The sequence below is a fragment of the Drosophila bipectinata genome, chromosome 2L (genome assembly GCF_030179905.1).
Source record: "Drosophila bipectinata strain 14024-0381.07 chromosome 2L, DbipHiC1v2, whole genome shotgun sequence".
In the NCBI taxonomy this organism is placed as follows: Eukaryota; Metazoa; Arthropoda; class Insecta; order Diptera; family Drosophilidae; genus Drosophila; species Drosophila bipectinata.
In genome coordinates, this window is record NC_091736.1 from 12627639 (window position 1) to 12642713 (window position 15075).

Consider the following 15075-nt stretch of genomic DNA (forward strand, 5'->3'; position numbering starts at 1 on the left):
AGAGGTATTATTATAGTCAGTATAATGGGAGTATGATTGGAGTTTGATAGGAGTATGATATGTATGATTATTATGTTAGTGTGATAAAACTATCCAAGGAGTTTGATGGGAGTAAGATAAGTATGATAGGAGTATGACAGGGGTATGATAGGGACATGATAGGGTTATGATAGGATATGATAGGGTTATAGGAGTATGATGGAAGTACGATTGAAATGTGAAGGGAGTACGATAGGAATGAGATGCATAGCAATATAATAATTGCGACTATAATGGGTGTATGACAGGAGAATGATATAAGTATGATAGGAGTATCATACTTCCTATATCATACTTCTTAGGACCTTCCTACCTTGCGGCTTATATTATAATAAATATATTAGACCCAATGTGTAAATCCAAAGTTTCTGTTAAAAATTGTACTTATTTTTTTATTTAATTGATTAATTTTATAATTCATCTATATTTTAGTTTTTAAATAATTAACTAAAAATGCCCTCGTTATTCATAAGAAAAGTACATTTACTTTTCTTTTGTCAATTTTCCCCTGACAACTCACATTTATTTATTTATAAATTACTTGCGTATAAGCACAATTTGCATTGTTTTTTACCTTTGTTTTGTATTTATTTATTTTTTTTTCTGTTATTTGGCTCACCTTTTTAATGGAGCTTATTTTATTACTCAGAGAGCCGTTCGCTCTTCAGCCGTCGCGCTGCCTGCCGACTCGTTTAGTTCGAATCGGCTATATACATGTGTCTCTGTCGGAGAGCCGACATCAGCGTTATGTGAAAAACCTGCCTCAAGGTTATTGCCTTCTACCCGAAACCAAGATGGGGCCAAAAGAGAGCGCAAAAACAAACAAAAATTTCTCCATTACACGATGAGGCGGCTCTTTGTTTTTTTTTTTTTTTATTTACTTTTATTTGGATATTTCTTATCACGTAGCCGTACCATCTGCTGCAATTCCATCTTTTTTTTTTCGAGAAACTGATATATAGATCGGAAGATTGGAAATGCATGATATTTAGTTAATTATTTCAAATAAAGTATGGCCTATATTTTAGTTTAATATATAACTTGGTTTTGTTCTCTTTTTAGTCAAGTTTTTTGAGGAGTATAGTCGTTGTTAGTGGTTGGCGCAAATTAAAGTGGCCTGCAAAAGTTTTCTGGAAAAAAAAAGTTACTTAGAATGCCTCCAATCACACCCACAACCTTGCATAAGAAGCCAACAAGGCTAGGATTTAAGCTATGAACGAAGTTGAGATACTCTTAAGTAGATTTATGGCTGATTTAATATTTAATAAAATTTAAAACCTGTTAGGTCTTTGAAATATATCTTAAATACAGTACATGTTCTAAATCTAAGTCTTAAAACATAACTAGTTGAGTTAGTCTCCTACTAGTACATGTCCTTATTAACCATTATACCCTCTCCTAGGGTAGAGAACACCGTGACAGCAAAAAGAGTAGCAGCATATGAAGTTGATGAGTCTAAGTGGTTAAAGAAGTTGAAAAGTCAAAAGTGGACGCTGTCTTCTTAGTTGTATGAGGCGTACTGGTCTGGTCCCCCCACCAGGAGGGTAAATGGAAGCGTTACTTCAAGCGCAGCTGTTGAAAAAGTTGTGGAAAGTTTTGTTTTTTGTTTTTTCTTGTATACCCAGTTCATGTAGGATACAAGGTTGTACAAGAAAAGAACGTGCATCTAGTACTTAAATGCAAATTTAATTTTTAAAGATTTTTTATTTAAATGTTTGATTAAGTTTACATTAAAAGGTAAGGTTACAGATTTATTTGTGAAATGTTGCTACAGCCACTCCCAAATCTCCCTCTTGCAACCAGTTGCAACCACCAGAACCATCAGCCTGCAGTTGTAGATACAAAATGCTGGAGTTAGATATTCCCTTTGAAGATACTCTTCTACTGGCAATGTTTGCGTATCTTTGATGGATTTGTAATTGGAATTTTATTTATTTATTTTTATTTGATTAGTCATTAATGATGAAATAGTTGGAACACTGAAAAATGATAAGAATTAAGCTTTTTTTTCTAGAACTTCATAGAAATTATTAAGCTTTGACCTCAAAGACCTTTCAAAAGATTAGCAAATATAATAAAGGTTTAGTTTTTAGAACTAAATATTAAATAAACCAACAATATAGTCATAATTTGAATCCTTCACAAGGTTTAGAGGTGGTTGTATGGGATGCTGCAACATATTTTCCACGAAATTGGTTTTAGTACCACAGACGATATGGAGACCTGGATATGGCTATAAGGAGGTGGAGCCAGATGGGGAGGGAAGATTGTTTGCACACATGGCCCTTTACTGGCCGCATTTGAAAATAAATTTGCATGACGATGGAAAGGCGGCGGCGGCAAGCCAACAATGGTTGCGGCAGTGTCCTGCATGCTGCTCCCCTCTTGTCCTGCAACAGCGAAATCAACAACAACATAAATACCAACAAAACAGCAGCCTTTAGACGCCTGCAGGGGATATACTTGCTCATCTGCCAGCTCCCTCCTGGCAGCCCTGCTCCCAGCTCCCTCCTCCTCCCAGTTGCTTCAAAATTTACGAGCAAAAGCATTTTCAAGAGTTTTATGCGCGTTGAGTGGCACCAGTGGGTTTCGTGTTAGGACAGGATGCTGGGTGGTTGGGTGGTTGGGTGGCTAGGCAAAAAAGGATATCAGAACTAAAAATTTAACTTTGAAAAAAAAAAAAAAAAAAGGGAGCATATCTACAGCCTGCTACACTGCCACAAATAAAGCTAAAGTCTATAAGGATCTTAGTGCATTTTTCATTCGGTCGAGTCCTTCGGCAGGACTGGCATTCAGTCAGGAAGTAGGAAATTTTCCGGTTTTACAGTTGAGCCTCCCGCTGCCAGGAAATCGGTATAGCCTCCTCCTCCCCTCCCACTCATCATCGAGCTTTAGAGTGCAGCGGAAAAAAAAAGAAATATATATATGTTGGAAAAAAAAAAAATAATAAAAAGCGCCCTACGTCCCTCCATATATAGCCCTTCATAGTGCTCCACAAAACCCCACCAAAGGCAATTGGGTTGACGGCCGTAGCCGTTTCTGTTGAGAGACACAGCCAACGAAAGTCTCTTTCGAATGGAAATAAAGCATTTATTGAACTTTTCGCTAAAGATATTTTCGTATTTCGAAATGGGTGAACGACAAAGTGGAACGAACGGCCGGGGTGGGATTGGGATTGGGAATGGGAATGGAACTACTCTGAGGTACAGCCAGCCTCTAAAATGTAGGCCGTTTATTTTTGGTTCTTTGGTTCCCGCTGTTGTTGGCCGAAATGCAATAGGACATTCGGATGATGGGGAGTGGGGAGTTTTAGATACTTTAAAGTGGCTTATTTAAATGAAGCGGAACAATAAAAGTTTAAAGCTATATAGCTCAATCCTTGAACCTTAATTTCCTTTTTAACAAAATGTCGAAAGCCAACACCAGGTGGGTAGAGGAATCTCTCACTTTTATCTTTCATAAATCTGCCACCTGCGGAAATAATTATCGATTCGTTTTAACTTTTATTTGCTTGCTAATTGATTTTAATTTATTAAATAAGAATAATAAATGAGTAGAAGCCAAAATAAAGAAAGCAAAGATGGTTTGTGAATCATTTTTCTAAAAGATAACTTTAAGATAAGGAATACTTTGAGATTCAAACGCATTTATACCCCTAACACTTTTCTTGGGAGTTGGTAATAATACAAAAGAGTTTTCTTGAGGTCTTATTGAGGTCCTTTGCTTAAAGAACGTCCCTAGAATTAACCCTTTTTAAAACACCCTCTAATTACAATTAAAATTAACCCCTAACTCTCGTCATCATCAAAACCATCGCCATCTTATTCTAGTTAGCTTTTATTTGTTATTTCCCTATTTCATCGATCCACTGACTTGTTCTATAAATATTCCCAACGCCAAGAAAACAAAGGGCCCTTACTTGTAATTCAAGAAATAAGAAATGCATCAAGCCAGGGGTGTGTCTTTGTGAAAACTTATTCAAGTGAGTTTCTTTTTTTCCAATAAACTTTCAATAGTTACATCTGGAGAAAAGATGTTTCTTTTCAATTATAATACATGGCTCAATTAGAGGATTAAATTAAGGACTCAGTAAGCTATAAAGTGGCAAACCCTTTAGAAAAATATTAAAGCTGTCGGGGAAGGGTGTCCTCTTATCAGAACTGGTTCGTGTTTCCGGCTAGTTTCGTGTCACAATTCTACTAGTTTATGAGCTTCTGACATACTTGGGCATTAAATAGGTGGAAGAGGGTCAAGTTATATGCAAAATAACGTCTTAGTAGAGTATTTATATAATAAGATATAGACTTGACTAAGTTTTAAGGCATATTTAAGACAAATATTAATAGAAATAACATCCTAGATAGCCCTAATCGTCCTTTGCAAAGTACAACTCTACTTACCACTTGTTTATTTCAACATTTACATAAACGGTTCATGTTCTGGCAACAAGGTCAACGACCTTCAATTGTGCTCGAGGGTCTCCTTCGGGTCATTAACACGTAAGGCCATATGGCACACGCTACAATATAATATAAATATATATATTTAATTATAGCCAAAGAACTGACAGCAAATATAATTGTTTTTCGCAATATTTTTGATACATTTTCTTACTAGTAAGAAGACCTCGTCTCAAAGTTTAACTTTATAAACCCACATGCTCCATTAATTTAATGGCTTGCAAGCCTTTCTAAAGAAGGACTCTGGCTGTGAATGGCCCATTGTATGTCTACAAAGCCATAGGGCAGTGACAGTTTACAGTCTTCTGGGGATGACACAAGTTAGGAGGCTTAGCATACGCATTTTTGTGGGCTGGATTTCGAGTCGTGTCTCTATTAGCTGAGCTGGGAGACTTGCCAAGAAAACTTGCTATTTGAAGGCTTGTATATTGTTGGAGAATAATTATTTAATTCTGCTATTAAAGATGTATTACTTACTAATTTATTTAGAAGCACTTTGAACCAATTTATGATTTAACCACCACTGTTCAGCCATAAAGAACTAAAGTTCCTAATGGGTTTAATCACTGAATAGAGAGACAAAGCCCAGAAACCAAGAGGACTGGAATGGAATGAAATGAAACCTGCCCCTTGCACCTGCCGCTCCTTTCTCTTGGAAACAAATCCAACTATTGGATTGTTAACCTTCTCCACCTCATCCCCAGGGAGTTTGTGTTGCCATTTTTTTTTTTTATCGATAAGATTTATGGGTTTTCTACTCTACGAGAGGAGTACCTCTGAAGATAACTCTTTAAATAAAAGTTATAAATATTTTAAATTAAATAATTGTTATCTTATAATAAACCTTATCTCTTGAGGTATAAAATCCTGTTTTTTGTTTTTCAAATTTTTAATTTAAAAGTTAAGGTATTTAAGCTTCGGCTTTCATCCTTCTTAGCCACTCTCCCATTAATTCAAAAAAGAGTGAAGGATTCATTGGCCAGCCTATGTTTGCTTCCTTCATAAATTACTTTTTCCTATATCCTTCCAGCCTGTATGAGACTTGTAGAGTGAAAGGATATACAATATTGTCTATGAATGCTTTGAAAACTAGGAAATAAATAGTTCTCCACATATGAGGTATGAAAGGTTAAAGAAAAGCTCTGTTTTTTAGATACTTTCCCCACTCTAAGAGGCAATTATAACAACTCTGTCAGATATTCAACACCCAGCTGAGAACCACAGACAACGGGTGAGGAAAAAAAGAACAAATTTCATCAAAATCTGTCACGTACGAGTAGCTACCAAAATCCACAATCCGAGAGACGCCCCCCACATGCGCCTTAACCCTTAACCCCATGATTGTGTTGTGTCGCAGTACGTCTTCTTGACTTTGTTGTCTCCACATTAATTTCGACTCGAACAATTCCATTTAACGACATTTCCGGCAATACAGCTGCCGCACATTGTGACTATGACTCTGATGTTTTAACCGAAACCCGAGAATTGGATGGCTATTGTGGCGACTCTTCCACCCACAAAACGATTCAAAATGAAGCTAACCAGGCAAATAAAACAGAAAGGGATATATCTTATTGAAGAGGGTTCTCCATACCCTCTATCTATATTAGAACTATCCTATCCTTCTAATTATACTCCATTCTAGGGTATCAACCACTTCGTAGAGGATAGATCCTTAACCATATTTGAAATTCTCATGCTGTGTTGTCTTGTTGCCAGTCTGGGAGAGAGCATTGTAATGGGAAGTTATGTCTAACAAGCACGTATGACCCTGTGCGCCCACTAGCCCATCCTGCCCATTAGACATATACATCCCCAACCCCAACCCCTGTCTTGACTTGATGTTTTGCTCAATATGCCAGTCAGTCACTTGGCCGGAGGAATAAAGGAGCAACCAAGCCGGAGAAGACATTTGCCGAAATGATTTTCATATTTCGCGTGACTTTCCTGTGTGGTTAGAGGATGGGTGGTTTGAGGTTGGAGGACTTATTTGGTTATGCTTACACATAACAATGCTATGTAAGCTACCCTCCCCTCCTTGAACTTTCAGGACTAAACACCCCACTTGTTTATAAAAAAATAAAAAAAACCGCACGCGCATAAAATCGAAATTAATGAGGTGTGTGTCTCACTTAGAGACTGGTGGTTGGTGGGCTGCTGTGTGGTTGTGTCAATAGACTTGCAATAATATTGCAATAATATTATAGTTATTGTTATTTATTATGGTTGCATATCTGGTCAGTGGCCTCTCAAAGTAAGCGGCTTAAATAATTACCTAATTGGTTCTGTGGTAAACTATTTTAGGAAAATAATATTTATTAAAATAGAGTTGTAGTGCTGTAGTGCAGAATCCACTGTAGTGCTGACGTTGCCTTTGTAAGCTCCCCCAGTTATGAATGTATTTTTAGCCATAACATAAATATTGAATGACGCACAACGACTGGAGCCAGGGGAGACTTGAATAAAGTAACTGATTCAACAACAAAAATATAAGAAAATTGCAAACTTCCATAATCAAACTTAGGTAGATTTTGATAAGAGAGCTATAAACATATTGCACAACAACTAGAAGTTCTCCTATCAGGGCTGATAGATTTTTAAACCATCAGTATCAGCATTATAAAAAGATAATACCATAAGTCGTGTTGTGGTAATTTACTGCCTCTGGTTGGGGTAAGGAGGAGGGCACTTCACCACCCAGACAGCCACAAGCTCTCACCCATTTCCCACAACTTTTGGCCTGGGGATACCCCTTTGGGCCTGGGGCATAAGGCATGGGGCCCGGGGCTTGGGGAATGTGAGTAAGTGTCTGCGGCGCCAACGCGCCCGCATAACTATGTTTTTTAATGTAACCTTGTTGACTGACTGCGTTGTGTGTGCCCTGCCCTGCCCTGCTCTGCTGTCCATTTTCTTGTCATCATCAGCCCAATCGGCCAACAGGTCGATATCGATTGGCTCTAAATTACATTACAGACCTTTTCCGAAAAACCAAGTGGCCGGGATGTGTTGGCTTGATGGTTCAAAGTTCAATAGCATAGTGGCCCATCGAATGTGAAGATGATTAAATATTTAGATGATTAAATATTTAGATGAAATATTAAATATTTGTTTATGATTCCTGTGACATTTGTCGCAAATGCATTTTTAAATAGCACTTTCAAGTCAATTAAGTCTAAGACCGGCTTTGATTTTTGTTGATTATTCAAGGGGTCACACTTCTTTTCACAAAAAAGACGAATTTTTAGGAATTTCTTACCAAATAGAAGATACTTTTAGGTACAAAATATATAATATTTTAAGAAAACAGTAAAATCAAAGAAAAAATATTAATACATTTTTGAAAATAAATGCCTTTGTTTATTACCTACAGAATATATCCAAAGATCGATATATTTATCAATTTTCCAGATATCGAGATCACCGACTTTAGACTCCCAACTATTAATTAATGTATATTAATGTATAACCCAAAATTAATGTATAACTCTGAAAATATTTATCGGATTGAGTTGAAATTTGAAAAGTACCTCCACATATATATGTAGATTAAAATAAAATAAAAATGTTGGATTTTTTTGAATATTTTAACTGCATATACCCCTTAAAACAATGATGTTCAGTAAACAGGAGTAGCAAAATGTTGACCCTAAAGATGTCTCTGTTGGCAAAAGGTCTTTTGTTTCTAAAAAAGTAAAACAAAAAAAAAATGTCTAGTCGATGAAAAGAATAGAGGACTAGTGGGGGGAGTGGGGGATACAACGCACGAGTAAGTTGTCAAAAACAGCAAGAGGCAAGCGACAGACACAAAAAACCAAAAGCGCTAAAAAATGCTACCAACTATCAAAGTACAACTTTTCCGCAAATTGTACGAGTTGGCATGGGTGGTTGGGTGGTTTGGATGGTTGGGTGGTTGGGTGGTTGGGTGGTTGGGTGGTTGTATGTAGTATATTGTAGTGTTGCATTGTAGATTATACACATCCGTGGACACATTTTAAGAGGATATGCAAGCAGGGCAAGATAATTGTGTTACTGAGTGTTTGGCATGGAGCTGAGCAGTAGATAAAAGAATGAAACTACCAACTAAACTTTAGATACATTTATTTTAAATGGTGACTACACCAGATAGAGATTGAACTTGCCACAATAGAATTTATAGACCTAACAAGGTAGTGCCTATGTGCTAGTATAACCTGCCAAATCAATTTAATAAACCTCTAAAACAAAGATTAAAAAAAAAATACCTTAAAGCAATAAAGCCTCTAACCCACCAAGAAGTCGGAGGGAAGAAGTATTCGCTGAAGTTGGCTTCCAGTTTGCGGCGTTTGGCTGAAAGAAAGTTTAATGAGTGCCATAAAATTTGTTGACTCCACTTGTTCAGACATACGAAAGCACTACGCTACGGCCTGTGCCATCTGGGTGGGGATGGGGAAGCGACTGTGGCCATGGTCGTTAGTCTATGGCGCCCATTTGATAATAAATCCTGTCCAACAGACACACCACCACACACCACACACACATGGCATCGCACTCTTCTAACAAGGAGAAGAGCCTTCCCGGCTTTGTTTATGCACTGCCCAACAAAATGGGGATAATATCTATCCCCATACTCCTTAGAGCCAAGGCCAACCTACCTCATCCTCATCCTCATTTCCTACTCTAGTAGTGGGCCTTTGGGTTTCGTTACAAAAATTATTTATTTGGCGCATTTTTCTTACATTATTCTTAAGATATTTAGTTTTTGAAACGTGTTGGGCTATAGTTTCTGGGTTGTTGCTTTTCTTCAAGGGTCTTCGGCTTCTCATCCTGCATCCTCGGCCGGCAGTTGGTCTAAATATGCATATGAATATGAAATTAGTCGTACAGCCCGGGTCTGGTTGGGTTCGGTGCGGGTGCTTACCTTTCAAGTTTCCGTTTCTGCCATGGCCTGGTCCCGGTCCCTTGAATTGAATTGAATTTTCTATGCCAAGAGCTTGTGTCTTGCTTTCTGGTAGTGTCTGGGGGTTTCTAAGGTCTTGGCATAAAAAAAACCTATGAGTTTATTGCGTAATTTAATGTTGGTTCATACTTCTAAAATAATTCACTGTGAGATGGGCTGGCTGCAGGTATGAATGAATTAATTTGATTGATATTAAAAGCTATCGGCGTCGAATATTGAGCTGCTTTTTGTTAAAATAGGAACTTCCTTTAGAGAGCCTTTTCTGATTTCAATGTTGTCGAGTTTAAAGCTGGAATTTCCTTTCCAATCCACAGAAGACTCATCTAAATATATTGAAATTTTTTCACGATTGGTTTCCTTAAGCTTCTTCAAAGAACTATTTAGTAAGGAAAATAAATCGGAAGTAATATGTGGGGAATCTAACACATTCAAGACCCGTAGGCGTGCGCATCCAAGCACCAGTTCCAACAAGTGCTTATTAGTAATGCCTCGCATTTCCAGATGTAGGTATTGAAGAGATTTTAGCTTCGTAAAGCCTTCCACATTGATATTATCGTCTTCGCTGCCTAGCCAGAGTTCTCTAAGGGAAGTAATATCACAGATATGCTCTATCTGATTCTTACACAGATTCGAGTGGCTCAGAATGAGGCTCTCTAGAGGAGTGCCAGTCCTACGTACAAGTCCCTCGATGAAACCCGGTCTTAGACGCGGAGAGATACATTTTAAGTGCTTCAGGCGGGGCAGCTCACAAACCCTTTCGTATGTCACATTATCGAGAAGTTCGTTGTCGGTGAACCCAAACGTTTCCAAGTTCCGGCAGTTCGCTACAATCGCGGAGAAGGTTTCGTTGCTCAATAAGGTGTCTATTCCAATTTGAAGAAAGTGCAGATTTTTCATCTTGATGAAGCAATCGGTCAGGTATGTGGCATCTAAATAGGAAAAGTCACATATCTCTAGATGCTGTAGTTTCTCCAGCACGTGGAGTCCTTTTCCATTGTAGAAAAAAGAAGCTTCTAAGACTAGCTTCCTCAAACACGGTAGATTCTTTGATAGATTTGAGAAGAACTTCTCGTAGACATCAGTTCTACCGAAGTCTAGAAAGACATGAAGAGTGTTTAAATTCTTCAATTGGTTGAAGTCCTCCCAATGGGGTCCACTGAAAGTCATCGAGAGGCACCGCAGCATAGGGCAGTGCTTTCTTAGTAACCGCAATTCCTTCTTGTCTCTGGGAGAGGGATCCAGTGGTGGGATATAAGCTATGGGTGACTCATAGCTGATAACATGCTCGTTGACTTGTTCCACTATATATTCCAGATCAGATTCCTCGAGGCTTTTGGTGATGTCTTCAGTGAGGTGTTTGTACTTCCTCTGGGCGTAGTTCCTGTAGATGCGTTCTATTTCGCGATTGGAACGCGAAAAATTCAACTGATCTTGTAAGCTTAGAAGTGAGAATATTCTTTCTAAGCAATCGTAGTTAAGGACTAAAATATTGGACGACGCTTTGGATGGAACTCTTTGGGAGCTTGAAGAGGGCTCAGTTGAATCTTCCGCATTATTCTCACTGATTTTGCGCTTTTTTGCACTCGAGGAAGAGCTATTTATAGGCGATTCGCTCATACTTATTACGCTCGCTTGGACTCGACAGCTGGAGACTCGAAAACCGACTGACTGGCTATGGGGAGGCGTCAATATGACCGTATTCTGTATACTTTGTGAAATAAAAGTGGGTACTTTCCCTTTTTATTTGTATATTGGACAGCTGTTATCGTTGATCGCTGGAACTAGAAAAGCTTTTAAAATCAGTGATGACAAATATGAGAGGTTGTGGGTTTTGTACAGGGTGTGACTTGTTGACTTTCGATATCTTTATAATTGTACAAAAATAATACTGTTACATGGGCTCTTCTTAGTTAAGTTTAATACCCTCAAAGAGGGTATTGTAATTTTGTCCAAAAATGTGCAAAGCAGTGAAGGAGACATCTCCGTCCCTATAAAGTATATATATGTATTCTTGATCAGGATATATTCTTGACGCACTCTTCTAACAAGGAGAAGAGCCTTCCCGGCTTTGTTTATGCACTGCCCAACAAAATGGGGATAATATCCACCCCATACTCCTTAGAGCCAAGGTTAACCTACCTCATCTTCATCCTCATTTCGTACTCTAGTAGTGGGTCTTTGGGTTTCGTTACAAAAATTATTTATTTTGCGCATTTTTCTAACATTATTTTTAAGATATTTAGTTTTTGAAACGGATATAGTTTCTGGGTTAGAAGGTTTTCTCCAAGGGTATCCGGCTCCTCATTCTGCATCCTCGGCCGGCAGTTGGTCTAAATATGCATATGAATATGAAATTAGTCTTACATCCCGGGTCTGGTGGGGTTCGGTGCGGGTGCTTACCTTTCAAGTTTCCGTTTCTGCCATGGCCTGGTCCCGGTCCCTTGAATTGAATTGAATTTTCTATGCCAAGAGCTTCTGTCTTCCTTTCGGGTCGTGTCTGGGAGTTTCTAAGGTCTTGGTTTAAAAAAAAAAAAAACCCATAAGTTTAATGCGTAATTTAATGTTGGTTCATACTTTTTAAATATTTCACTGTGAGTTGGGTGGCTACAGGTATGAATGAAGTAATCCTGACTGATATTTAAAGCTATTGAAGTCGGAATAATTGTTATGGAATATGGAACTTCTTTTGCAATAAAATAGGAGCTTCACATAGAGTGCCTTTTATGATTTGAATGTTGTCGAGTTTAAAGATGGAGTTTCCTTCCCAATCCACAGGAGAGTCAAATAAATATATTGAAATTTGTTCACGATTGGTTTCCTTAAGCTTCTTCAAAGAACTATTTAGTAAAGAAATGAAATCGGAATTAATATTTGGGCAAGTACATAACACATTCAAGACCCGTAGGCGTGGGCATCCAAGCAACAGTTCCAACAACTGGTTATTAGTAATTCCTCGCATACGCAGATGTAGGTATTCAAGAGATTTCAGCTTCGTAAAGCCTTCCACATTAAAATTATCGTCTGTGCTGCCTAGCCAGAGTTCTCTGAGGGAAGAAATATCACAGATATGCTCTATCTGCTCCTTACACAGATTCAATCCCATCAGAATAAGGCTCTCTAGAGGAGTGCCAGTCCTACGTTCAAGCCCCTTGATGAAACCTGTTCTTCGACGCGGATAGGTCATTATTAGGTGCTTCAGGCGGGGCAGCTCACAAACCCTTTCGAGTTCCAAATCATCGAGGAGTTCGTTATCGCGGAATTCAAGCGTTTCCAAGTTCCGGCCGTTCGCGACAATCGCGGATAAGTTTTCGTTGCTCAGGTTTTTGGTCCCCTTTCCAATTTTAAGAAAGTGCAGATTTTTCATCTTGATGAAGCAATCGGTCAGGTATTTGGCATCTAATTCGTCATCTATCTCTAGATACTGTAGTTTCTCCGACATGTGGAGTCCTTTCCCATTGTAGCCGGGAGCTTCTAACACTAGCTTCCTCAGACACGGTAGATTCTCTGATAGAACTAAGAAGAACTTCTCGTAGACATCATTGCTACTAAACTCTAAATGGGCATGAAGAGTATTTAAATTCTTCAATTGGTTCAAGTCCTCCCATTGGGGTCGACTGAAAGTCATGTTGAGGCGGCGCAGCATAGGGCAGTGCACTCCTAGTAACCGCAACTGCTCCTCGTCTGTGGAGGAGGGATCCTGTGGTGACTCATAGCTGATTAAATGCTCGTTGACTTGTTCCACTAGATATTCCAGATCAGATTCCTCGAGGCTGTCGGTGATGTCGCAATTGATGTGTTTGTACTTCCTCTGGGCGTAGTTCCTAAACATGCTTTCTATTTCGCGATTAGAACGCGAAAAATTCAACTGATCTTTTAAGCTTAGAAGTGAGAATATTCTTTCTAAGCAATCGTAGTTGAGGACTAAAATATTTGACGAGGCTTTGGATGGAACTCTTTGGGAGCTTGAAGATACATTTATAGCCGATTCGCTCATACTTAATCCGCTCGCTTGGACTCGACAGCTGGAGACTCGAAAACCGACTGACTGGCTATGGGGAGGCGTCAATATGACCGTATTCTGTATACTTTGTGAAATAAAAGTGGGTACTTCCTTTTATTATTTGTGTATTGCCGAGTGCGCGTCCATATCGTAGATTACTGGTAACTTTTAGAATCAGTTATGACAAATATGTGAGATTGTGGGTTTTGTACAGGGTGTGATTTTCGTTATCTTTATAAAGGTACATATGTACATTCAGTTATAAATCGGTCAGGAGAAATCAGCTGTGCTTAAGAGAAGGGTTACATGGGCTTTTCTTATTTAAGTTTTTTAGTTTTATTTTTATAAATAAATTAAAATACTACAATTTTGATTATAAACTATATGATTTTAATTGTAAACTAGTTTACTAATTAAAATTATTTTATTTTTTTTTTCGTTTCAGGTACTACAAGTTTATATTTTCCACTCACTACACACACACATTTTTTAGAGAAGACATACTCAAGCAATAAAAGACTTCTAATAAACAGTTCTAGAACTATTGATTAACTAACTAATTGAACAGATCAAAAATCAGCATTTAAGAGAAAAGTCTGTTAAGAGAAAAGAAATCAAAACAAAGAATTTGAGAATGATTTGAGAAGACTAGAGAAGACTTGTCCAATTGCAGAGCCTTAAAATCTTCAAAACTTTAAAACTGTAAAGCAAAAGCAAAATGTTGCAAGCGCCAAATGACAGACGAAAGCAAATCCAAACTGAATGCAATAATAACAACAAAAACAACAACAGCAACTGCAACAGCAACAACAATAGGAGCAAAGCGCCGTTCGAACGTCGCAAAATTACAACAATAACATAAGTCACCGTGCAAGAGATAGTTAGAGCGAAAGCTTGAGATATAAAGAGAGAGAGAGAGAGAGAGAGCAAAAGAGAGGGGATTGATTGCGTTTAGTTTTCGCCTCGCCTCGCCCCTCCCACCCCCTCCTAATTTTCCACCCAACTTGTCCCCCCACCCCTTCGCTTGTCTGTCTGTCGGTCTGCCTGTCTGTCTGTGCCTTCTCTCTCACCTGAGGATTATTTAATTGTATACATAAATTAGTGTTTATGCTAATCGCGCGTTATGGCACAACAGCAGCAACAACAACACCAACAGCATCAAAATAGCAACAACAACAACAATAACAGCATTCTACTCCTACAACAGCAACAACTCCATCAAGAACAGCTACAACAATACAATAACAATTTGTACAGCCAAAATTATAAGTAAGTTTTAGAGTCCTTGGCTGTCAACGATATTATCTCCCGACTCCTGTCCTGTGTCTTCTGTCTCCTTCTGTCTAAGTGTCCTTGTGTCTGTTTCTATGTTTGTGCCTGTCGTCCTCTCGGTTTACTTAGCACACTGTACAGTGAATACTGTACTATGTACATGTATGTGTGTGTTTTGTTATCAAGCATGTCTGCACTACACCTACATACATATAATGTACCACTAACCCCCTCCCCCATCTCTCTGTATTGGCTTTAAAAACAATAATAAAATAATAAACAAAAAAAAAATATTAAATGCCGTTATATGCCCCCTAATGTGGACACTATGTGTGTTGATGCTTCTGCTTGCGTGTGTGCATGTCAAA

At 38.3% G+C, this 15075-nt stretch overlaps 2 protein-coding genes across 10 annotated transcripts in view; one reads left to right on the forward strand and one right to left on the reverse strand.

The window, feature by feature from the left end:
• The window catches only part of lilli (AF4/FMR2 family member lilliputian), a 41441-nt gene that overhangs the window by 19489 nt on the left and 6877 nt on the right, over window positions 1-15075 (forward strand). For 6 of the 8 annotated variants that reach the window (XM_070277769.1, XM_070277771.1, XM_070277770.1 and 3 more), the window contains one exon: window positions 13881-14704. The exons of 1 other annotated variant lie outside the window; for it this stretch is intronic. In XM_070277769.1, the coding sequence (XP_070133870.1) occupies window positions 14559-14704 (146 nt within the window). In that variant the 5' untranslated portion in view covers window positions 13881-14558. The remainder of the gene's footprint in view (window positions 1-13880; window positions 14705-15075) is intronic. One more of the 8 variants, XM_070277776.1, reaches the window with a different exon arrangement.
• On the reverse strand, window positions 9175-11183 carry LOC122321712 (uncharacterized). Of its 2 annotated transcripts, XM_070277778.1 has the most exons (3): window positions 9565-11183; window positions 9397-9510; window positions 9175-9326 (listed from the first exon to the last, which is right to left on the reverse strand). In XM_070277778.1, exon 1 carries the CDS (start codon window positions 11050-11052, stop codon window positions 9628-9630), a length of 1425 nt encoding a protein of 474 aa, XP_070133879.1. In that variant the 5' UTR covers window positions 11053-11183; the 3' UTR covers window positions 9175-9326; window positions 9397-9510; window positions 9565-9627. The 2 variants fall into 2 exon arrangements, with proteins under 2 accessions (XP_070133879.1, XP_070133878.1); XM_070277777.1 differs by having other exon boundaries at window positions 9397-11183.

Excerpts from the sequence above, each read along its gene's own strand:
- LOC122321712 (XM_070277778.1), bottom strand. The coding sequence starts at position 11,052 with ATGAGCGAATCGCCTATAAATAGCTCTTCCTCGAGTGCAAAAAAGCGC.